Below are 26,418 nucleotides of genomic sequence, written 5' to 3'. Positions count from 1 at the left end.
ATTCTGTTACATGTACAGGTATGTGGGTTCATCCAGCCCTACAAATTATATCCAGCAATGTCGTATTAGGCATGATCCATTCAGAAAGACCAATTTCTCTTTTTCTCTCCTTTTCTCTCAATGAAAGCCACAGAAACTACCACTGGGGTTTGTGCATATTCATTCTTTTTCTCCCACTCCCATATTTCTTGTCTGTCTGTCTGTATGTCTGTCAGTCTGTTTTTCTCTCTTTCTTGCTCTGATCATGTTTTCAGCGCAAAAGGTACACTTGTAGTCATTATTGTACAGTACTAGACAAGTACATGTACACTAGCTGTACCAGGTAACCGTTCAGCATGTACACTTGAGTCATACATACATGAATGTACTGTAATAGACAAGTACACTGTACCAGCTAACAACTCAATACAGTGGACTCCCATTATAACGAAGTCCTCGGGACTAGCAGTTTTCTTTTGCTATATTGAAATTTTGTTAGAACCGAACAAATAAACAATAAAAATACATAGAGCCGATAATGCTGCGGCCTGACTTTTTATTTCGTTATACAGTGTTAACCCTAAAAAGACTGGGGGGGGGGGGCCTAAAAGGCCCCCCCCTCGACATTTCGCGCGATTACTCAGCAACACGCAATGCTCTCGCCGCGATGCTCTGTGACTTTTTTCTTTCGAGTTTCCCGCACATTTTGACACCAAATTTGTGACGCCCGGGGGTACGGTTCTGAAGTTACATAACTTTTTGTACATGCACGTGAGACCGAAAATGGCTCAAAAATGCGATTTTGTGTACAAAGTCAATACAAATTGAGTTTTATCACATGGTTCATATAAATATGCTTATTTTTACTCTCAATGGCTAAAATCAATTTGTTTTAGTAGTATTATGCTTCAAAAAGGGTCTGCCACAAATTTTGCTGAAAAAACAACAAAAACAAAAGGTCGAAAAAACAATGAAATACATAAGAAATTCATAAAACAATAAAATAAATAAGAAATTAATTTTGATACCGAATTTTTTTTCAAGTACATTTGCTAAGAGTGCTACAAAGAATATCTAGACCAAAAATGAGCACTTTTGGAGCTTTATTTACTGATTTAGATAAAAAGGTCTGATTTCTCGCATAAATTAGCATAATTAATCAAAATAAAATAAAAGAAGACTATTTTGGAAAATTTAGATATACGATCTTGTAGATTACATCGCACACTACCATTGTGCAAATTTCCGCGGCGATCGCGCGATCCACGGCCGAGATCTTAAGGGGGGGCCCTTTAGGCCCCCCCCCCCCCCCCCCAGTCTTTCGAGCTACCAAAATAGCCCAGTCTTTTTAGGGTTAACCGGACTTTCGATATAACCGCGTTCATGGGAGTGCACTGTACCGGACATCTTCTGGCTACTCAAACACTTGCTCACTCTCTGATCACACAATGAATGACGCAACATGACATCTAGGTGTATACAGGATTACTTTGCTGCATTTAATGAAGAACCGCAAACATATGAGACATCGTCACATCTGAATGATGACTCCTTCCGGCTGATCAAGTGAAACAAGCTGACACTAGTGTGTAAAACTTTATGGAGACTTTGTCTGACGTGCATAATTTGCAGGGGAGCCTGGGGCACATGGCCGAGTACACTCTGTTCATAGACTAGATAAGTAACAGCTTTGCTGACAATTAACTGAAGTGGGTTCTGTGCTCTACGTGTTGAGCAGTTGTCTAGCTCAATCCAGCAATTTTGATATAAAACATAAATGCAGACATAACCCATGTACAGATTGTATTTGTACTCCAATGATTTGTACCAATGATACAAAAGAAATTATATATGTACCATAATTCTTTAAATATACAGTAATGTTGAGAGAATGATACAAATGCATACCAAAAAGTAAATGTTAGTAAAAGCAGGTAGTGTAACACAATCTCATAGTGTAGAAACACTATCTTCTTCTCTGAAGGAGCAAAAGACACGAAATTGAAATACATGTACAGTGTATTTCAAACTATTGAATATAATCAATCATCGGTATCTTCACCGTCAGCGCGTAAAGAGCATTGGAAAAAAAAAAATCTTCTGGAAATAATTTTGCAATTAACCTGAAGAAAATAGTTTCTTTTTCTCAGGAACACTTCAGAATTCCAGTCTCCAGAACATACTGCAAAACCAGAAACAGTCGCAGCATGAAACTTTCATGAATCGCCACGGGCATTCAATCCATTTTGTAAACAAAAACTTTCATGAATCTCTGCTCCTTGTGCAATTCGTGAATGTTTCAAGCAAGGAAAATTTCTCATTTTACAGTACCATATCTCATGACTTGCACCAGTATCTATCCTCTGCAAATTGCAGCTCGACAGCTATTGTAAAGGAGATATCACAGCCAGATAATACATGTGTCCATTACAAATTTTACAGTCACTATCCTTCCCTTAAAGGGAAAATGCGATAAAATGAAAAGTCTTGATCAAGACTACTTCAAGAATGCTTGTATACTGTATACGGCATGTATTTTAGCGAGTCTTACTTGTCACATATCGGGACTTCCTAATGATATCACAAGTGGTCAATTTGTGATCATGAAGTTCAGAAATGAAAGCAGAAATGTATGCATGTTTGTTGCATTCATGTTGGGAATCAGAGTTAATATTTTTGTGGGTTGTTAAATTCACGAATAGCATCCGACTCGCAAAATATATGGCGCATGCAGTACACTGAATCCACACAGAGCATTCTCAGACCCCGTTCATTTCGGTTCTGAGCTGTGTCTTATATTGCATGGATTGTGCATCGATATTTGGGCAGGGTTGATATGTGCTTGAAAAGCCAATGCGACATAATCCAAGTCCAGTTTTTTAAGGGAATCTTACGTCCTGACTTCTTGGTTCTCGGAACCTACACAACCCAGACTGACCAAGTGTAGCCTAGAAAGATTGGTTCTAAGAACCAATACAGCCTATTGAAAAGTGACCAAGAGTATCCCCCAAAAAGTTAGAACTTTATTTTCTCGGGCACGATGCATTACTTGTATGGAATGCTTTTCCACTCTCAAGTTAAGAATTTAAGAAAAAAAAAAGAAGAAAGTATTTGAACACAGTGATACTGAGAAAGAAAACGCAAGTTATTTATTAAGATTGACTGACCTGTCATTTCTTGTAAAGTATCTTCATATATACATAAAATTTTGTGTCATATCAATATTTTATTTGAAACAGTTTTAATATCATCTCTACTTGTGATCCAAGTCTATACAACTCATTTCCGTGCAATATGAGTCACATCTTAGGAGGACACATAACCAGCATTTGAATCAACACAATCACACGATAGTTGCCCAGCTGTTATGTCCTGCAATGAGCAAATATCTTCTTTTTTTTTTAATGTTTTCCCACAGAAGATGTCAAACTGCACCGCACTGTTGAAGTCATTCTGTTCTTTTTCATTTTGATATGAATGATTGTTGGCTTTGCAAATATCAATGAATCCAATTGCTTCCTCTTCTAAGACACTTTTCACCTTACAAAACTGATATAATACAGCAAGGCTGTGAGCATAGTATTCAAGCAGAAATATTGACTGACAAGAAGCAAAGCCTTCAAGTAATCATCTACCAGTGATTGGATTCACCAAATTTCTCCTCAACTGAAGCTGACGACTTCAGCACTTGGTATTTCTAAGCAAAATATATTCTTTCAAAATGAGATTCTCTTCTAACCACGGGCGATGCTGCAGCAACATCCATGGTTTGTAATTCTACATGGTATCAAAACCATCTCTGGATTTGGTCTCTACGGCAATGACAACTGACAAAATTGAGGTCCAATGGTCTTGGATGGTCATTGAGGGTATCACTGCATTGGCCCCAGGTAAAACGTTTAGAGGAAACGTGGCCAGCTGAAATCAAATGATATGATCTGCTCCCGGTTTACGCCTACGTTCACCCTGGGTATGAAGCTGAATCAATTATGGTTCATCTCAGTGCAGCAGCCACGAAAATGGATTTTTAAAAAAAGAGAGAGAAAAAAAAAAGAAATAAGAAATGGAAACGACGTTGGTCACTCGGATTCTTGCATCAATTATTGCCTGCGAAGAAGACGCGATAGATGACTGCCACACCAATCCCCACAACCGCAGGAAGTACCCAGTTGAGAAGAAAACTGCACGGGAGGAAAAAAAACATATGAAGGATAAGGGCACATAATCTGAAACCATAATCAGCATCTCTCTCCCATTAGTAAATTAACAAAACAAAAAAACAATGCAAAAAACAATGCAAAAAACAAAAACAAGTAAAAGAAACATGAGAGAGTTATGCTGCCTCCCTGACTTGTTTCTTCCAACAAAAATAAGATCTGTGCTGAAAACTGCAATGCCGTGTTATGTAAATTGCATGACATGAATAACTGATACAGGCTGGAAGAGAAATGAAATTAGCCGCATGTCTCAATAATGAACTTGAAAATGGAATAGATTGATGACAACAAATTAGGCCACTACTGATGGTGTACTCTTCCAGAAAGCGAAGGGATGAAAATGAGGCTACATTGTGTGAAAGTACGAAAAAGAAAACATCACAAAGACCCAAAGAAATCATGCTTTATTTTTCTCCGAATCCAAACGTCAAGTAGAAGTCACATGACATATATAAAAAATTATCTGTTCTGAGGTTTAACTCTGCAAATCATGATCAAATGAGTAGCAAAGATAAATCACACACAAAAAAAAAACATGCTTTTCTTGGTGATGTCTGAAAAGCCGATTTTGGCACAGTAGCTTACAACTTTTCATAATCTCTTACTGTCGCAATTTGCCACTGTCAGTGTAAGTGGCCCAACTGCAATGTTGGATTGCAAAGTTTCCACAAAAGAAGTTCTTTTGGACACAAGACTGGTACTGAGTATGTTTAAACATTTAATCAGGGAACAGGTAAAACAATGAAAACAACATAAAAACACAGCACACTTTAGTCTTGTACAGAAAAATAATATGGAAATACAAAATACGATTCACTGATAGTTTTCACTTCTAAGAGGCCACTTTTTGATAGAATTCATGTGAAATACTTTGGAGCTTGCCATGAGCTCAAAAAAAAAAAAAAAACTCGACCAGGCAAGAAGTGACCATGACTTAAAATCATGTACTAACTCACTGACAAAAGTTTGCTTGGTTATTTGATTCTTTGTTGTTGTCTTTAAACTTGTATGGGTGATTCTATCACAAACCCCAAACAAATACAGATTCTTCAGAAATCTGTCCCATCTACTACTACTACTACTACTACTATAGAAAACTCTGCAATAGTCAAACCATCTGAAAGACAATCAATGAGCACAAGTCAAAGACTGCACAAGAAGTCTTTCTAGAAGTGCAGCTACAGATGTCGATATCAATCTTTTTTTTTGAAAAAAAAAATTTTTTGCAAGAGGATGGAATGAGGTCTATGTAGTGATGAGCAGAATATGTTAGAATGAAAGCTACACTTGCCCACAATGGAATGGATATGAATGAATCCATCCAGCCCGGATACTGTGCATTTAAGATTGGGAGCAACCGCTGAATGTGAAGTATAAAATGAGAGTGAAAATGAGAGGTAGAAAAGCGACTTTACTTTAGTTTAGAAATGCCTTGGTTACTTGAAGCTGCAGTATAGGTGCGGTATTGAATCTGCCTACATTGTACATCATACAGTTGTACTTTGAAAGGATTCTTTTAGAATTTCTTGTTTAGTCCAGATATGTCAACCAGCCAAAGTGTCATCAAATTCAAAATGCTTGCTGCAAGTCATACACGATAAATTACTTTGCTTTTAAAAAATTTAATCTTGACGTAAAAACATAGACTTGATGATAAATCACATCTGATGATTTCCTTGAACCTTCTGGAGGCTATGTAGAAGTTCATCAAATGATTCAATGAATGAATTCTGCCAACACCGACTAACACAGGATCTTGTCTCATGAACAACTTCATCTAATGCAACAGAATTGACTTGAAAGGGCAGCAGTGGTCACGATAATGTCTTATTAGCTGAAGAAGAGAAGGCAAAGAATAACAAAGGATTGTCATATGATGGACTAGAGTCAATCAAAATGTCAAGACTGCACACAGGATTCACTAACCTGGGTCTTGAGAGAGAAATGAATCAACATCATTTTGTAGCAATTTCTACAAAGTAACTGAATCTGAGTAAATGAACCAGTTGATATTTCAAATTTGTAAAAGGTGTAATGACACTTAATTTCAAGAAAAGAAAAGTAAAGAAAAATCCATAAGAATGGAAAATGGTTAGCTCACTGGATTAAGTAAATGGTCATTATTTTCTGCAAGGGTGTTCAATGATGCATATCAATACATGGCATATAAATCTCCCACACCTAATAAGCTCTGTAAGTACCTCTTGCCCTACAAGCAACACTTTCTTTCCTGACATTAAAGATGAGACTTTTTTTTTTTTCTGACCTAAGACACAGGTTTGTTCATAAAGTGACCCTTATCCAAATTAAAACACTTTTTATCTCCACTACAGAACAGGTAGAGCTCAATGACAAAAACATCACAAATAATATGTAAGGCTTCAAATTACAGCTGTAGAAAGATTGGATATTTAGAGGTCAGTAGAATCACTGAAAATGATGCCTATCTGACGAAATGAAGATCAAGTGCATGACAGAAAGGTTAAAAAAGAAAAAGCGTGAACCAAAATGGATGACCCATTTCTATGGTAAGCTGAATGATGCTATAGTATGAAATGAGCTGGTCACTAATTTTTCACCAGTAATACACAATGGAAAATTGCACTTATCTTTCTGTTACGTTCTTCTTCTTTATGTGTTACATTCTTCTTCTTCTTTTTTTATCAAAACTATTTTTTAATTTATTTTCTTTTTACATGCCTCTCTTCCATCATGAAAAATATCTACCACTTCAGAGGAAAATACATTACTTTGAATATAAAGTAAAGTAACCTAAATTTTGCCACTCTGTATGCAGTAAATGTAGAGACGAGAATTAAATGGATCACTGAGTAGTATCTGATGTTCTTATGGGGAAGAGAAGGTGGGAGGGGGGTATGAAACAAACCGAGCTCCTCTACGGTCCAACTAGTCATTTTCCTTTCTACCCTGGTGTCTCGATCTATTTTTGCCACAGATGCACTTACCTGGTACATACAACAATTTCATGATTCTTAAATATACATTCTTGACCACAGGGTACTTGTATACAAAGTATTAGTCTACTGTAACCACTAGTCTTCTTCTTCTTCTTCTGATTAAGTCTGCCTCCTTCAATAGACTCACGCTTCTATATTTGCAGTATTAGAGTATGTGTGTATATCAACTCAATAAGCAATTAATGCTACCATACAACACGTCCCAAACCAAAGGGTTGAATCAAACATGGCCACAATTGCTCTAATCTTACCTTCCTTGGGATTCAGAAGAATTACCAATGGCAGCAGATACCTGAGGAATAGAAAAAATGGCGGTAGAGAGATCTCAGCTTGTCAAAAGACATGGTATACGACATGTCTATTGCAGAGTGTGACTGAATGCAAGACAAGGCCACATGAGTGGCAATACCCACGTAAGGGTTAGCACAACACAGGATGGACCATTCATTCATCCAACCATTGGTATTTCTGACTGCAATGCATTCATTTTTTCCAGTTTAAGATTCTCAAATGCCTTATTCAGTAATCCCCCCCTCCCCCCCCCCCCCCCCCCGAAAAAGACAAAGAACCATTAAAATGCCTTCTGTAAGTCTGCCCCAAGATTTACCATCTTATTCAAAGGAATCCAATGACAAAACTCCAGTAACTAAGAGCACTCTTATTGTTGATACAACAATAACACAATTATCTGTTTAAATCTTAATTTCTTCAGACTGTGTAATCACATCATCGACTAATCTGCCCTAGGTTATTTGAAAGACACTATTTCTTGTTGCAGGCTTATCATGTGTTTTGCAAGACACCATATATAAGCTTATATGTGCCATCTTTGCTCAATGGGAAAGCTAATTGTTCACATATCACAAGCAGATCACGCTTTCTCTGTCACAAGCAAAAAACTACAGGGAACAACTCCCCCTCACACTATACTAATTATCATTTTCAACAATTTTTTCTTCTCTCTTCTCTCTGTAATGATAAATCAAAGTGTCACGAGTGGCAGACGACAGACTTAAGCACTTCAACACATTGTATTTAAGTTGCTACTATCATCATTTTTTTATGGCCACAGCTGATTTACAATGCACTCACAAGATCTACACTGTGAGACATGATTTGGATTTCAAGTGTTGGATGCAAGGGCCACTAATATGAGTACATTATGAAACATAATGAAACATCAATTTCCATAACATGTTTGACGTCATAAGAATTAAATGAGTTCCAATGTGTGAAGAAAAAACAACAACATACGTACACTTATGTAGCTTTAGTACGGGTTGTATTATCCATACGAGAATATTTCAAGTTGCATTATATCGTGCTGCTATAAGGATTGGGCACAAGTTTTGTACATCTATGGGGACCCAGGAAATGAAATTTTGCTGCATTACAGACCAGCTACTTCATATTGCTGTATTTCTAACTCATACAGCATAAACAACTTCTTTTTGTATTTGTCTGCACTTTAATAGTCACATTTTCTATGTTCACCAAATGGCAAACATTAGGCACGTATGTTCATAACATGATATGTTAATGATCTACCATGATACAAAGCAGCTATACAACTGCCATGCTTATGATACAAATAAAATTGTGCCGGGTGTCACATTAAGTTTTAGGTTGCATGTACCAGGAGTTTTCTAGTGTTTAATAGTCAACTGCAAATCATACTCACTCTTGTATGGGTTTGAATTTATCCTCCTGAGGGAAAAGATAACAGGGAAAAGAAAGAGCAGAAGATAAGCATTAGCACTTCACTCATAAAATCAATTATTTGAGTAAATGGCATTCAGTGTTCTAGGAAACTTAAAGAAAACTGCCCATTATAACTGTAGAAATACAACGGGGAAATTTGATGTATTATTACCCGTATCAAGGCATCTGAGCTGTGGTCTTCGAAATTGTATTCCCTCGTCTTACATGCGGGGTTACGCCTCAACAGGGAGAAGAGGAGCAAATTTTCCATATTCCCCGCTTTGACAAACGCCTATATGGGATTTGCGTGTTAAAAACGAGGGGAATATAGCATCCAGGAAAATTTGCTGTTGATAACTACAGTTTCTCGTGGAGTAGTTTCGTGACGAAGGGCAAATTCCCATAGGTTAACAAGTAAACTAAACGACGATCGCCATTACTGTGTGAGCCTTGCTGTTTCTACGCGCGCCGCATACCCAAGTTTCGCAACAGAGGGCAAATTCCCATAGGTTAACAAGTAAAACTAAACGACGATCGCCATTACTGTGTGAGCCTTGCTGTTTCTACGCGCGCCGCATACCCAAGTTTCGCAACAGAGGGCAAATTCCCATAGGTTAACACGTAAAAATAGGGGACGATCCCTGCACCTGTGTAAGTTAGATGTTATACGTGCCGCATACCTGAGCTGTGTAGAGGGATGCAGCACGCAGTGTGGTGTAGAGCTTGAGCTGCCTTCGAGTGGAAAATTGTTAAAATTTACATTGTAATGATTTATTTTCAGGGTTCGAAATTGGCGATGGTCCGCTGGCCATTGGCCACCCAAAATCACGTCGGACTAGCTAAAAATCATAAAATTCTGAAGTTACTAGTCCATCTGGCTAGCCAAAATATTGCTTCAGTGTCAAAATTGATTCTAAGTAGTCCGCCTGGCTAGTTTAAAAAAAAAGTTAAGTGCAATCCCTGATTTTGCTGCTCAATGCCTGAAATGGGTAATAATAATGATATGGACTGTCTACTTTCGGGAGATACAACATTAATTGCCCTCACTAGAATTGTATTGCCCTCATCTTCGACTCCGGCAATACATTCTAGTTCAGGCAATAAATGTTGTATCCCCCTCAAGGCCAGTCCATATTACATAATAAACCACTGACACGAGTGCTTTGACAAACTCAACAAATGAACATTCCAATTTCATCATCAGTCCACTTGAAGAATTTGTAACTTTAGTGCCTAATTTTAACGATGCTCAACAAATCATCCTCTCTTTATTTGTTCTTCACTGTATATCAGTTTGGTTAAATGTAAAAATTCAATACAGAAGCTAAATAGGCATCAAAAATAAGGGACCTACTAATCACACCATCACATGCCACTGATAGACCGGGGGCCCAGAAGATTTATTCAGCTGAAAAGGGTCACACTTTTTAATGGTCTCATCATATAGGGATGTGTCCAAGGGTCAATAAAATGCATTGCTGGCAAGTCACATCCTGTACCGTAAGCCTAGGGACCACAAAAAGGACCCCGAAAATGGATTTATTCAGCCGAAGGGGGTCACGGACAAAAGTTGGTGGATATTGTTCCTTTGGGTGTACTTATCATGAAAACAGCAATGCCAGCTATTTTATCCTGTACGGGCCCCAGACAGTAGCCCCAAAGGACCCCAGAAATATGGTGTTATTCAGCTGAAAAGGGTCACGGCTAATTTCTTTTGCAATGGAAGTAGTTCCCATCAGAGATATCCAAAACACCAATGCCAGCTATTTTATCCTGTACGGGGCCCTAGACAGTAGCCCCAAAGGGCCCCACCCCCCATAGGCCTACGTACAAACACACACAAACATTGATTTTATTCAGTTGAAAAGAGTCACGGCTAATTTCTTTTGCAATTGAAGTAGTTCCCATCAGAGATATTCAAAACACCAATACCAGCTATTTTATCCTGTACAGGGCCCCAGACAGTAGCCCCAAAGTACCCCACCCCCATAGGCCATACGTACAAACACACACAAACATTGATTCATTCGTGCAGCTGAGAAGAGTCACGGCTAATTTCATTTGCAATGGAAGGAGTACCCATCAGAGATATCAAAAACACCAAAGTCAGCTATGTTATCCAGTACGGGGCCCCGGACAGTAGCCCCAAAGGAGCTCCCCCCCCCCCGACACACACACCCACGCTAGTTTCATTCAGCTGAAAAGAGTCACGGCTAATTTCTTTTGCAATGGAAGTAGTACCCATCAGAGATATCTAAAATACCAAAACCAGCTATTTTATCCTGCACGGGGCCCCAGTCAGTAGCCCCATATTGCTCCCTCGCCCCCCCCCCCCCCCACACACACACATTGATTTTGTTCAGCTGAAAGGGTCATGGCTACTTTCTTTTGCAATTGGTAGTAGGCATACTCATCAGAGATATCCAAAACACTAAAGCCAGTTATTTTATCCTGTACAGGGTCCCAGACAGTAGCCCCGAAGTGCACCCCCAACACACACACACACACACACACACACACACGCACACACACACACACGCACACACGCACACACACACACATTAGTTTCATTCAGCCAAAATGGGTCACGGCTAATTTCTGTTGCAATGGAAGTATACCCATCAGAGATATCCAAAGCACCAAAGCCAGTATTTTATCCTGAACGGGGCCCCAGACAGTAGCCCCAAAGTGCCCCCCCCCTCTCCACATACACACACATACACACACTCACACACACACACACACACACACACACACACACAACACACATACTAGTTTCATTCAGCTGAAAAGGGTCACGGCTTATTTCTTTTGCAATGGAAGTAGTACCCATCAGAATATCCAAAATACCAAAGCTAGTTATTTCATCCTGCACAGAGCCCTAGACAGTAGCTCCACAGTAACCCATCCATTATACATGTACTGTGAATCAGCTGAAAATGGTCTTACAAATTCTTTTGTAACGTTAATATCAGGGCCTACTGAACAGAGATATCACAAACACTAAAGCAAGTCATCTTATCCTGTATACGGGGTCCCATAGGTTACAGTAGCAAAACACTCAAGAAATTTGCAAAGGAAGCATACTTCTGTATAGTGCACGACCAAGATGACCATATTACGAAAACCAGTCATTTCATCTTGTACTGGGCCCAGGTTACAGTAGCCATAAGTGCCCCTCCCCCACATAATTATTATGACATCATTTAGCTGAAAAGAGTCATAGTTGTTTTTCTTTTACAATCGAAGTAGCCTTAGTTTACATCATAGATACCAAAAACATCAAAGCAGTTAGGTTTTCCCAGCCAATTCGCACTTTTGTTCATTAATTTTGATAGAAGGTTCGAATTCGTAAAATGGGTATTCAAATTGGCTGGTACCCTACGTTCATTCAAATTCGCCTTGACTTGCCGAAAAGTGTATTTCAGTCATTAAATTTCGCGAAAGACAGTCAAATTCCAAACGTGTTCATTCAAATTCAAATCATGCTATTTCTTTGTTTCAGATCTTTTTAACATGTCTTTCTATGTGTGTTTTCGTTTCATCTATAAATTACTGTTATAAAGCAGTAAAAGTGTCATATTTCTTATCTAGTATAACTGGATTTGGTTGTTCTGTAACCAGACTGGTAACGCTCCTTCTCCTTCATATACATGTAATTATAGGCCTATACGTGTACCAGTAATGCAGCTTAACTTCATTTTTTATAGTCATGACAGCACAATATATAAAGACGTATATCTCTAGAAGACATAGAAAGAATTATATAAAAAAAGCAAACATTTGAGGATCATAACCTTGACTTCTTGTAACTGGCCGAGCGCTCGTAATAAAGCGCTTGTAACGGCCAGATAATTTGTGGCTTCTTACTTCTTTGGATTCAAAAAGCACGTTAAAAAATGGTGTCAAAGTCTCTTAAACGAATACGAAAACATGAAATGCTATGATGCTTACAAAACAATAACTACGACGAAAGAAAATAAGGAAAGAGGCCAAGCATGAACATATCTGTTTAATTGATTTGCAGAACATGTTAAATTAGATGGCCAGAAATCAATTTGAATGAATGAGCGCAGCATGTAATCACGTGACTATATCATTATGAATTTATGAATGAACGGATAGTGGAATGGTACTTGTCTTATATATGGATTTCAGTTGAAAAAGTGTTATTTAGAATAAGGTTAGAGGTAATGTGAATGTTTCAAAATAAATTTGAATGAAGAGATTAATATGACATTGAACTACCATGTCATCTAGGCGAAATTTTTGCTAAATTTAATTCAACATTAAAGAATTCGATTAAAAGAGGTGCGATATTGGCTCGGATGCAGGGCCCTTGACAGGTATAGCCCCAAGGTATTCCCTCCCCATATGAATTAATTGTTTTTAGGTGAAAACAGTCATGTATGCCTATTTTCCTTGGCAGTGGAATTAACAGCTGAGATACGTAAAACACAAACCCATCCAGTTAAGGGGCCCCCAGCCAGTAGCTGGAAAGTGCTCTCGTATTATTTCATTCTAAGTGAAAAGAATCATTGCTATAATTTCTTTTGCAATGGAAGTAGTACTCAAGGAGGTATCAAAAACACCGAAACCAGTTATATAGCTGTACGGGGCCCCACGGAGTGTTCCTAAAGTGTCCCCACATGTAATTCCACTATCAAGATCTGCATCCCGATCTATTCAATCTGTCAGATCGGGAGAGAGCGGCAAAAGTGTACGGGGACCGGGAGCATCGTAGCAGCAGCGTTTGGGTGATGGGGTTGGATCTGGCAATTTTACAGATCGGGAAGAAATTTTGAACTGGTTCAAAATTTCTTCCTCATCTCCCCATCAAGATTGACCTATTTTGAATCGTAGCTCAAACGGGAGAGAGCAGTGACAGTGTAAATACCGCGGGATGAGCGTAACAATTCCAGGTTTTTCTGACCGTAGTAACAGCGGCACAAGAACGGGAAATATAGTCTAAACTAGACACCGACGACATGGTCCCACTGCTACGCCGCTTTCTTGATCAAAGCACGACCTTCCCGCTTTAACGACGCTCTCACTAAGTTCTCTACTCTCGTATAAAATCAAGGCCTGTTCCTACGACGCTTCATTCCTGCTTCGATAACGCTGTTGGCCGCTTTAGCTACGCTGTTCCTACGCTTTCCAGACTCAATTATGCACGTCCTTCCGCTCTCGCCGCTCTAAAATCGAACGTAGCCGATACGCTGGAAAATGTTTGCCAGAACAGCAAAACTGATGATGATGAGGAGGGCGCGTTGTCGTTGTCGCGAAATGAAGACGAAGGAGCGCATATTTAAGAAGAAGAGATGCACACAATAAAGAGAATAAAGCAAAACACTTTGGAGCTACTGTACGGGACCCCGTGCAGGATAAGATATCTGACTTTGGTATTTTGATATCCGATGGATACTACTTCCATTGCAAAAGAAATTAGCCGTGACCCTTTTCGGCTGAATGAAACCAATATATATATATATGTGTGTGTGTGTGTGTGTGTGTGGTGTGTAGGGGGCACTTTGGGCCTACTGTCTGGGGCCCCGTACAGGATAACATAACTGGCTTTAGTGCTTTGGGTATCTCTGATGAGTACTACTTCCGATTGCAAAGAAAGTAGCCGTGACCCTTTTCAGCTGAATAAAATCAGTGTGTGTGTTGGGGGGGGGGGAGGGGGAGGGGGATAAGGGGACAATTTGGGGCTACTGTCTGGGGCTACTGTCTGGGGCCCCATGCAGGATTAAATAACTGGCTTTGGTATTTTGGATTTCTCTGATGGGTACTAATTCCATTGCAAAAGAAATTAGCCGTGACCCTTTTTCAGGTGAATGAAACTATTGTGTGAGTATGTGTGTTGGGGGGGGGGGGCACTTTGGGGCTACTGTCTGGGGCCCCGTACAGGACAAAATAACTGGCTTTGGTGTTTTGTATGTCTCTGATGGGTACTACTTCCATTGCAAATGGAATTATCCGTTACTCTATCAGCTGAATAAAGTCAATGTGTGTGTAAAAGAATCACTGCTATAATTTCTTTTGCAATGGAAGTAGTACTCAAGGAGGTATCAAAAACACCGAAACCAGTTATATAGCTGTACGGGGCCCCACGGAGTGTTCCTAAAGTGTCCCCACATGTAATTCCACTATCAAGATCTGCATCCCGATCTATTCAATCTGTCAGATCGGGAGAGAGCGGCACAAGTGTACGGGGACCGGGAGCATCATAGCAGCAGCGTTTGGGTGATGGGGTTGGATCTGGCAATTCAGATCGGGAAGAAATTTTGAACTGGTTCAAAATTTCTTCCTCATCTCCCCATCAAGATTGACCTATTTTGAATCGTAGCTCAAACGGGGAGAGAGCAGTGACAGTGTAAATACCGCGGGATGAGCGTAACAATTCCAGGTTTTTCTGACCGTAGTAACAGCGGCACAAGAACGGGAAATATAGTCTAAACTAGACACCGACGACATGGTCCCGCTGCTGCGCCGCTTTCTTGATCAAAGCACGACCTTCCCGCTTTAACGACGCTCTCACTAAGTTCTCTACTCTCGTATAAAATCAAGGCCTGTTCCTACGACGCTTCATTCCTGCTTCGATAACGCTGTTGGTCGCTTTAGCTACGCTGTTCCTACGCTTTCCCAGACTCAATTATGCACGTCTTCCGCACTCGCCGCTCTAAAATCGAACGTAGCCTATACGCTGGAAAATGTTTGCCAGAACAGCAAAACTGATGATGATGAGGAGGACGCGTTGTCGTTGTCGCGAAAATGAAGACGAAGGAGCGCATATTTAAGAAGAAGAGATGCAAACAATAAAGAGAATAAAGCAAAACACTGTGCAGGATAAGATATCTGACTTTGGTATTTTGATATCCGATGGATACTACTTCCATTGCAAAAGAAATTAGCCGTGACCCTTTTCGGCTGAATGAAACCAATATATGTGTGTGTGTGTGTGTGTGTGTGTATGTGTGTGTGTGTGTGTGTGTGTGTAGGGGGCACTTTGGGGCTACTGTCTGGGGCCCCGTACAGGATGAAATAACTGGCTTTAGTGCTTTGGATATCTCTCATGAGTACTACTTCCGATTGCAAAAGCAAGTAGCCGTGACCCTTTTCAGCTGAATAAAATCAATGTGTGTGTGTGTGGGGGGGGGGGGGGGGGGGGGAGGGGGAGGGGGTAAGGGGGCAATTTGGGGCTACTATCTGGGGCTACTGTCTGGGGCCCCATGCAGGATAAAATAACTGGCTTTGGTATTTTAGATTTCTCTGATGGGTACTAATTCCATCGCAAAAGAAATTAGCCATGACCCTTTTTCAGGTGAATGAAACTATTGTGTGAGTATGTGTGTTGGGGGGGGGGGGGGCACTTTGAGGCTACTGTCTAGGGCTCCGTACAGGACAAAATAACTGGCTTTGGTGTTTTGTATGTCTCTGATTGGTACTACTTCCATTGCAAATGAAATTAGCCGTTACTCTTATCAGCTGAATAAAGTCAATGTGTGTGTGTGTGTTTGTACGTAGGGCTTATAGGGGGTGGGCACTTTGGGGCTACTGTCTGGGGCCCCGTGCAGGATAAAATAGCTGGCTTTGGTGTTTTGGATATCTCTGATTGGTACTCCTTCCATTGCAAAAGAAATTAGCCCTGACTCTTTTTAATTGAATAAAATCAATGTTTGTGTGTGTTTATACGTAGGCCTATGGGGGGTGGGGCCCTTTGGGGCTACTGTCTAGGGCCCCGTACAGGATAAAATAGCTGGCATTGGTGTTTTGGATATCTCTGATGGGAACTACTTCCATTGCAAAAGAAATTAGCCGTGACCCTTTTCAGCTGAATAACACCATATTTCTGGGGCCCTTTGGGGCTGCTGTCTGGGGCCCCGTACAGGATAAAATAGCTGGCATTGCTGTTTTCATGATAAGTACACCCAAAGGAACAATATCCACCAACTTTTGTCCGTGACCCCCTTCGGCTGAATAAATCCATTTTTCGGGGTCCCTTTTTGTGGTCCCTAGGCTTACGGTACAGGATGTGACTTGCCAGCAATGCATTTTATTGACCCTTGGACACATCCCTATATGATGAGACCATTAAAAAGTGTGACCCTTTTCAGCTGAATAAATGCTCTGGGCCCCCGGTCTATGACTGCAGATGAGCTGCGTTCTTCACATTATGATGTTAGCAAATCTACTTTACTGAATAATGACAAACATAACACTGAAGAACCTGCAAACAAGGTAAATTCATCACATATTAAGGCCCTTTTATGGACATGATACTAGAGTGCCTTAATCAAATTCAAACATTTGATTTACACTGGTTCAACAAATCAGCCATCATGGTCTTAGTCAATGAATCAAGAGCAAACAGCATTGAACTTTGACCTGCCCTCTGCTCTTGAAATTGTCAGTCTATATCACAGACTCGGGTATGAAGACCTTAATCTACTACTATAGTACCTTTAGAGACAAAAACTTTTTACATATATCCTCTATTAAGCAGCCTGTGTTTACTCCAACATCACCTAAAACTATCTGCACACAAGGCAAATTAACAGATAGCTACTGTTAGGGTGTGTACAGTTCTGGTCGAGGTGAGGATTTAGCTTTTAACGTTTTGTGAGATATTCAGGAACCACTCTATGAGATGTCAAAGAGCATGCAATTCTAAGGGGTATCAAAAGTTTATTTGATGAAAATCGGTTTTGAAATGGCTGAGATATCCAAAAACAAGGTGAAACAAAGAGATCCTTATAAAAGGCGTGGCCTGTCGCCTTTTATTATTATCACTTTTTTGGATATCTCAGCCATTTGAAAACTAATTTTCATCAAATAAATGTTGAATCCTTCGTAAAATTACATTCTCTTTCATAATTCATAAGAGGTTTCTCATTATCTCACTTAGGAATGTTCAAAACATGAATCCCCACCTCAACCAGTACTGTACAGTCCCTTTCAACCACAATTTGGTCTCCACATCCATCAAGTGTTTCTCTTTTCCAAAAAATTGTGGTTACAATACCCCCCCCCCCTTACAAAAAAAAAAAAAGAAAGCAATTTCAAATCATGACATGTATGCGATATAGATACAATGTATACATGTATGTACAGTATGTATCATAGTATACCAGACTACTGTATACGCCATATATTTCGCGAGTCTAAATTTTTGCGAATCGGGAATTCCCGACGATTTCGCGAGTGCATGGTTAAATTCGCGATCGTGGAGTGCTGTACTGAACAGAGAAGAGTACTTTCTGCATATGTGGCATTCACATCGGGAACAGAGTCAATATTTTCGCATGTCTTTGATTTCGCGAATAGCACCTGACTTGCGAAATTTGCGAAAATACAAACCTAGCGAAATATTCAGCGTATACAGTATATCATTTTTGAAGGAATAGATTGTGGAAAACTACATTGAAGAAAAGGCTGAATTAGTGATTTAACATTTGATATCACTCAAATGACCTTTTGATCCAAAGACCCACACGAATGTGAGAGGAGTGTGGAGGTTTGTGTCATGTTTCTTGTTATGTACAGAGCATACCTTCTAACACAGTTTTTGTACTACTACTAGGTGCCTACGGAATATACCAAGTACTGGACATTTATGGTTGCAAATTCAGAATATCCATTGCATGGAATGCCTCTTTTCTTAGAAGGTAGCAGTGTCTAACAAACTTTGCTACCCTCCATAGACTGTGGTAATACCAGTTTAATGTAATTTATACTGTTCACATTTTTGCTGCAAATCTCCTGTTTATAAGAGATGAAAATCTATCCAGATCACACCTACCCTTAAAGAGATGTACTGTATTACCAGGGAGGTGGAAAGAGATGTACCTCCCTGGTATTACAATTTGTATCTGCCAGTGTGTGGAAGGTTCCAAAGCAAGCTTTTATAGCTGACTACCAAACTTATCAATGGCATTCCCTTTCATTTCCTAACTCAGTCTTATTACAGGGTATCAACAGACAAGAACATTTAATTCTGCTGGCAGGGGCATGCCGACACCGTACAAACCCTTTCCTTCCATGGACAAAAAAACAACAACATTTGTGTGTCCAAGTATCAATGGATCTTATTGCCAAACACAGTACAAATGCAGGGTCTCACCATGGACCTAAATGGTCTCACCAAACATTCCAAGTTCACCCTCAAGACATTTTGGAGACCTTTCTATACCAATTTCCCTCTTTTTTTTTCTGCTTCTTCTTTTGTGTTTTGTACCCGTCAAGAGTGATAAACACAATGTAGTAGATAGATAGTTAACATGTACAAGTGATTACATTTTCAAAATATAATATTATACATACATGTACATATATAAGAAAAATGAAAAGAATTCAATATATTTTCATACTTCTATCAAAATGAAAAAGCATTCAGAAGGAATGTGTACTTTTCATTTAAAAAAATGAATATTTCTGGAATTCTCTTTATATTTTCTTTATATTATTGTCCAACTGTGACATGATGAATTTTGTAATCTTCTTATCCTGCGACAGCAGTACCAAAACTTTTAAAATTCATTTAAAAAACTTTTGAACAGATTGTCCGATGTTCCTCAAACTTTGCTGATCTGCTCCACACATACTAATAATTCTGCATTCACTCAATCCACATACATTAAGGTTTAATTCCCCTTTCAGGTCTTAACTCTGTAACATGCTGAACTCACTTTTATTGGGATCAATTGGTACTTTGATTTCATGATCTATTATTTCAACCAAGAAAAAAAAAATGGGAAAGAGTCAGCATACTCCACTGATAACAGATGATCACCAAAAAGTTAAAAGTAGGAATGCTCCTTTGAAGACTTGAACAGCTGGTAATTTCTATGCACCTGTGTTGGCATGCGAATCACTTCTCATAGCCAAGGGGGCAAGTAAAAAGTTTGCCATGGGCAAGAGGGCAACAAGGAATTGCAAGCTCTCAAGTAGTAAAGGACATATTATGCAATGCAAATGCATGTTGACTTATGTCTTAATTCACAATACCTTACCCTGATCATGACTTATATGGTGAAACTGATACATGTATTTGAATACAAATGTAGAATATGTGTCATATATTTCTTTTTCTTCTTTCTTCTGTAGATTACTTGAATCTGCCCTCAAAGAAGCTTGTACACATGAATGAATTTTGTTGGTAGATTTCTATGCTATCCACAGCAAATCCTTACATTACAACTGAAAGACAACATCATAGATACTGGAACTTCCCTACACCTCCAAGGCTGCATGTAACTCAAGAATAAGAACTACTGCAAGTCTTCAGCAGTCCTTAAAAGTGTGTTGGCCTAAAATGAAGGCACGCCTCCTAGACTATCACATCCATCCAGCTCTTTGAACAAAATCAAGTGTTTATCCAAGTAATGTACTTTGCACCTCTGGAGGGAACTGCACAGTTGCCTAGATCCATTGCAGAGGCATAGCTATGCACGTATACAGACACTCTCAAATTCTACCATGGCCTACACTGTAGCACGCCATCAAACCTCTAGGCACGAAAGAAGATATAGCTCCCACTTGCCCAAAAAGGCAATTTGGGCAAGAGACCCTCCCCTACATTTGAACTAACTAGACTATTTACTATACTTGCAAAACAGTGTTGCTGAGTTAACAACAGAGTTTGTAGCATCCCGTGTGCCACATGGACAGACTATTCCCACAGTGCACATGTTTACTAAAAATGCCAAGTCATGCCAAAGTGTCACACATGCACGACCTTTGTGGTACCTGCTCAGTTGACCTTGTTTCTCTCATCATAAACTAGCTGATGCATTAAACTGCTTCCAGGCGTCTTAAACCAAGACTAGACATAGATGACAAGTGCTATGGTTTTGTATCAACGCAATTGAAAAAAGGTTTAATATTGAATTCACTCCACATGCTATCTGAAATGAGACTTTTCATCATATTTGACAATTCATGTAAATGCTAATTTTCAGAGTATTTCTTAATAAAGACATAAATTAACCCTATGTTATTTTGTTTGTTTTTTTCTAAATTTTGCCTAACATAACATGCTCTTTCAAAAGTATACAACAAAAGCAAACACTAATAAACAATGCAGGAATACTGTCCATCATCTGTGATTCAGTTCATCACTAAAGAAAAATCCTTGAAAAGTGTTTTCATCATACAGATACAGCCCCCTATGTTTGGGGGCTACCTTTGAAACTAGTCATATGGCTTTGATTGGAATTCTTACTTACTATTTCAAAGGGGTTAAAGGTCATGTTTGTCTAATAAACTCAAGGCCCCTGGCAAATTTTCTCTGCATGCAAAATTTGTGCCTATGATTCATTCCCCCAACATCCCTTCTCTGGAGGAGAATTTTTTTTTTTAGCAGTTTGTTCTATGAACTGACAAGACTTCACAGTTGTGACTTGCAATATTTAGAAAAAAGGGTATCCATAGATGAAAAGATATTTCCAATTTTTGTATTATACAGTCAAACCTGTCTACAGCGGCCACCTGCTGCATGTGACACTAAACACAACTCCCCCCAAGAGAAAAGTCAGGTTATTACCTATAGTGGCCACCTGTCTATAATGGCCACTTTTTTCATTTCCCCTGGGTGGCTGCTATAGACAGGTATGACTGTACAGTACTTTTAAAATCATGACAGATCAGTCCTGAGAACAGAGAAACAATCTTACATCTGCTAGTTCTCCAATGTGATAGTCTTTCATGAGTTCCCGTGCATCTGATGAATGTCCCACATCTTCAAATGACTCAGAGCCATCACCACCTTCAAAGACATTGACAGAAAATATCAGACATGATAAACATTCAATTTCTTGGATCACATACATATTCAAATACACGTAAGTATATACACTAATACTATTTTCTCATCTGTCCAACTCTGATTTACAGAAATAAGTGAAAATGAAATTAAACAGGCATTTTAAGTTGAACACAAGGCAAGTGCCAAATTGTGTCTCGCCCATTCGCGTAGAAGAAATTAATGTTTTATAAATCCCGGAAGTTCATTGACCCACCAATAACCTTTGACCTTGAGATGACCTTCAACTCCCCAATGGACATTTACCATCCAAGTTTGGTCACAAACAGACAAACGGACAAAGGGATCAAAAGTTATGAGTCATAATCGAAACGCACCGTAAAAACTTAAAGGACAAGTCCACCTTCATATACATATGATTGAGAGAATGCAGCAATATTAGTAGAACACACCAGTGAAGGTTTGAGGAAAATTGAACAATCCATTCAAAAGTTATGAATTTTTAAAGTATCTGCGCAGTCACTGCTGGATAAGAAGACTACTACAGTGTATGATGTCACATGCATACAACAATATAAGGAAAATAAAAACAGAATTTCACAAAACTTTACTTTTTGAATAAAGTGCAAATTTCTTTGACTTGTTACTGAATTATGTTAAGGGTAATATTATTCCCCCTGCCTTCTGAAAGAGAGAAGTCGAGTGTTCTTTTGTTATGCAAAAAAAATTGAAATATGTTGAATTTTCTTTATTCTTTCTTTATAACGTTGTACACATGTGACATCACAAGCTACATTGTACAGTAGTCTTTTCATCCAGCCATGACTGAGCAGAAACTTCAAAAATTCATAACTTTTGAACGGATTGTCCGATTTTCCTCAAACTCTCACTGATGTGTTCTTCTAATATTGCTGCATTCACTCAATCCACATGTCTATGAAGGTGAACTTGTCCGTTCAGATTGGGCCCTGAAAGTTTGTTGACCCCTGTCTGTGACCTTTGACCTTGTGATGACCTTCAACTACCCAAGGGACATTTACCATCCAAGTTTGGTCACAAACAGACATACAATGTAGGGATCAAAAGTTATGAGCCATAATCGAAACGCGCCATAAAAACTTAACATTGGGCCATAAAGTTCATTGACCTCTGCCTGTGACCTTTGACCTTGAGGTGCTCTTGAACATGTTTGGTAAAATGTGTAACTTTGTATATGACAGACGGACGGACGGACGGACGGACGACGGACAGACAGACGCCGCAGGCGATCCCTTAGTCTCCCCACACCTCCGGTGGGCTCGACAAAAATGTTAAGCCTTGATTGATCAGACAATTACAGAATAGAACATTAGCATTCTAAACCCCTGGCAAGCTGTACGTTGTACTCATTGATATACAAAACCAACTACTTAATAGGGAGGTGAGAGCAAAAGTGAAACAATATTTTCTTTTTTACAGTATTATGTCCCTAAAGATGAGAAGCTGCTATTGCCACCAGGGACTTTGATAAAGATCTTATACTATTACCTGAGCACTTAAAAACTACTCCTTTACTTTTGGCCATTATGCATTGGTGATAGAAAAAGAAACCATCATGGCAATAATGTGACTTACAGCATTAATGTTGTATTTGATATCTATACAACTTTTTAATAATGAAAGAACAATCATCTGTAACAATATGTTTCACAGGGTTCTGCCGGTAGGATATTCTATTCCTCATCTCACTCAAGTGTGTGAATCTCATTTCAAATATGATCCATAGTTCTACAATTGTAGGAGCATGACATACAATTTTGTATTCAACCTTTCCTATTAGGGACTATAACACACCAACTGGACAGTTTACTGCTTGGTCGTACGTTTCACTCCACTTTGGCAAGTCTGAGCACTTCATAAGTTCTAGTCAACATGTGGTTAACCATCATTACTATCACACATGCACGGGTATGTATCCACTCTGTTGGGCTCAAGTACTAACAATCATTCACACTCTATTTAATATTTTATAACAAACAGTCAGAGAGGCATCTGATTACCAACTGTGAAGTTTACAATACATTCTGTAATGTGAGAAATACACATATCTGCCATATTATTGTTGCTAATTATCCAACACGTGTGTGTGTTTTCTGTTTTGCTTGCCTTTTTATTTTTGCTGTTTGGAGGCCTGCATATGGCTGCAGAAGTACAGCTTCATGAAAACATGTATATGTGATAAAAAAGAATACAAGGACATCTTTTATACACCAAACAAAAAAAAAAAAAAACCCCAATGAAAACAAAGATATTTTTTCGACACCAAATCAAACATGCAATTGTAATTTGTATGTGGAGTTTCTTATCTATTGTTTCTTTGTTCAATTGTTTGTTTTTTGTTTTGTTTTGTTTTGTTGTTTTTGTTGTTGTTGTTGTTGCTTTTTTGTTGCATCAGAATGCTCTCATCCAATGGTGGAGGTAGGGTTGGGGAGGGAGGATGTTACCAACTCGTGGTGGCCTTGTTCAGTTCGAAAATAAAGTTGAAATCTTAAAACTACAGTTTGCACATCACGTTCTTGCCAAACCATGCTTCTAGTTTGCACTGTAAATATGAAGCTTCCATAATTGGCAAAGTGGCAACCTTGCTGCCCCACAGACTAAATGAGAAAATGAATTTGTATTCCTATGGTCCATGTCTTTGTTTTCACCCACGACCTCTGACTACATGGGTCATTATATCAGAGTGGCATCATTTATCTGATGAAATCTCTGTATCTTTTGACCGAGTAGTTTCCCATACAACTTACAAAGTATGTACAGCTGTATTGTAAGTTGAAATTCCCAAAGTTCCTTGTACTTTACTGTTTTGACTTAGATGTGCTTTCCATAAGTTGTTCTATGTACCATTTCCAAATATACATTGTACACTACATGTATGATAAATACTTTCACAGTAGGATACTGTGGTGTAAAAGGTACCCCTTCAGTGACTTAAAAGAGTGAGGTTACTCACCAGCTTGTTCTATGAGAACCTCCTCCCCGCCTGGATGCTATATCAGAAAAAAAAATGAAACAAAACAAACACAACACAGACACAAAAGAAATGAAATCAGAATGTGAATGATGATCAAATTAACCACATGTCTACACACTTAACATTAATTAACATTAATGCGATTCCCTACAACTCATAGCCAAATAAATTCACCCTGGAGACTTATCAATATCACCCAGGAAAAATATGATACCAGTCACTATTATCAAGGACTGCAACTAGAAGTGACATAAATACTGTAGATGTCTAGGTATCAATGATTCACCTCAATCTTGTGATAATCATCTTCTTCTTCTTCTTCTTCTTTTCTTCTTCTTCTATGCATACAAAGGTACAATTGTACAGGGTATGGCACTATGTGCATACTGCAGTTGATACTGTTCCCAACAATATCATTCATAACCACACCCACAGATTCTAACTTTAACCCTAAGCTTCTCTGAAACAACTCACTAGCAGGCCAGGTAGAAAACTGGAAAGTCTGCTTGCACAAACATTTTACCTTGAGCAATATCTAACATGTCCAAGTGCATGTTTATACTTTGTAGCACAACATCCCTTGTAACTTGGGTCCAGGGCCCGCCTGTATGAGCCTTGAAGAAGTATAAATCCCTGTTGCAGCTTTTCATACTCATATAGGAAGCTACATTGTATTTACTGGGTAGCCCAACCAAACACCGTGCGTGCGGAGCCTGTCACATTTTTACAGCAACTGGGCTGTCTGTGTATAGTTATTTACTGGGATGGTACACAGTGACATCAAAGGCCAACTAAGCAGATGGAGTGTATTTACAGACATTGAAGGTGAAGCTCTTGGGTAACACATACCTGGTCTACACATACCTGGTCTACACATGCTCTTTGTTGTTGCTACCTTCTTGGCCTCATTTTTTTTTAACATACACCCGACAACATTTATGTTGGGCTGGAGAAAGAAAGCTGCATTCGTGATTCGCACAGTGCTTTATAGACAAAAATGCATCTATTAAAACACACAGCTAGAGATTTTGAGAAAATGGCCTAAAAAGCAGGAGATATCCTATTGGGTAAGTATTATCATCATGCGCTCAACTTGCTCAAGTTAACCCAGTCAACATGACACACATACGGTCTGACAAGGAATGCAGTGCCAGTGCAGTAGAAACAGAAATATAAAATCCACAGAGTTCTGAACATAAAAAAGGTTGGGAGTGTAGTCTTTCATGTCTCTGATGTTGTTTATCACCTACACTCTGGGAACCCCTTAATTATTTTCATGAAGTCAAATGGTCGGGGCTATCTGAAGTCATTTAAATTTACCTCGTCAAGGAATTTTGTAACGTCATACACTTGGTTGTGTATCACCAGCCACAGGGAACTCCCGGACTTGTGTTTTTGAACCTCTTCTAATCTGTAAATTGTTGGCTTTGGCGATTCTTTCTTCTCGGCTTCCGACATATTGTCAGTTCGATCTCACGAATATGGCAAATAAGCTCGCGATCTGGAGGTGAAACAGCACCCAGTAAGTCCAGTTTGTTCTACCGCAGCTTGCCTGACGTCGTGACGATGCTAAAAACACAGATCCCTCTGCCGAGTGCGATGGCCAACCCGCTTGTCAATGACACGGTGTTCCTCAGCCCGGAGTGTGGCACAAATTATTGAGCCTTGTCCTTGAACGGTCAAAATTCCACAGATGAACAGAGATCAACACTCGTTCAAGCTGACCGACAATGCTGCAAAACTCTTCAAAGTTACGGGCCTGCTGTA

General features: G+C 39.2%; 1 protein-coding gene across 1 annotated transcript; it reads right to left on the bottom strand.

The window, feature by feature from the left end:
- Window positions 1-1,457: 1,457 nt before the first annotated feature.
- Window positions 1,458-26,137, bottom strand: LOC140232622 (cytochrome b5-like). The gene is given in 6 exon segments (XM_072312722.1): window positions 1,458-4,160; window positions 7,426-7,466; window positions 8,852-8,881; window positions 21,550-21,641; window positions 24,631-24,667; window positions 25,972-26,137. Coding segments are annotated over 6 exon segments (423 nt in total). The 5' UTR covers window positions 26,110-26,137; the 3' UTR covers window positions 1,458-4,075.
- Window positions 26,138-26,418: the final 281 nt, after the last annotated feature.

The sequence above is a fragment of the Diadema setosum genome, chromosome 9 (genome assembly GCF_964275005.1).
Source record: "Diadema setosum chromosome 9, eeDiaSeto1, whole genome shotgun sequence".
Taxonomy (NCBI): domain Eukaryota; kingdom Metazoa; phylum Echinodermata; class Echinoidea; order Diadematoida; family Diadematidae; genus Diadema; species Diadema setosum.
Note: the sequence above shows the minus strand (reverse complement) of the source record. Positions and strands in the feature narration are given on the sequence as shown.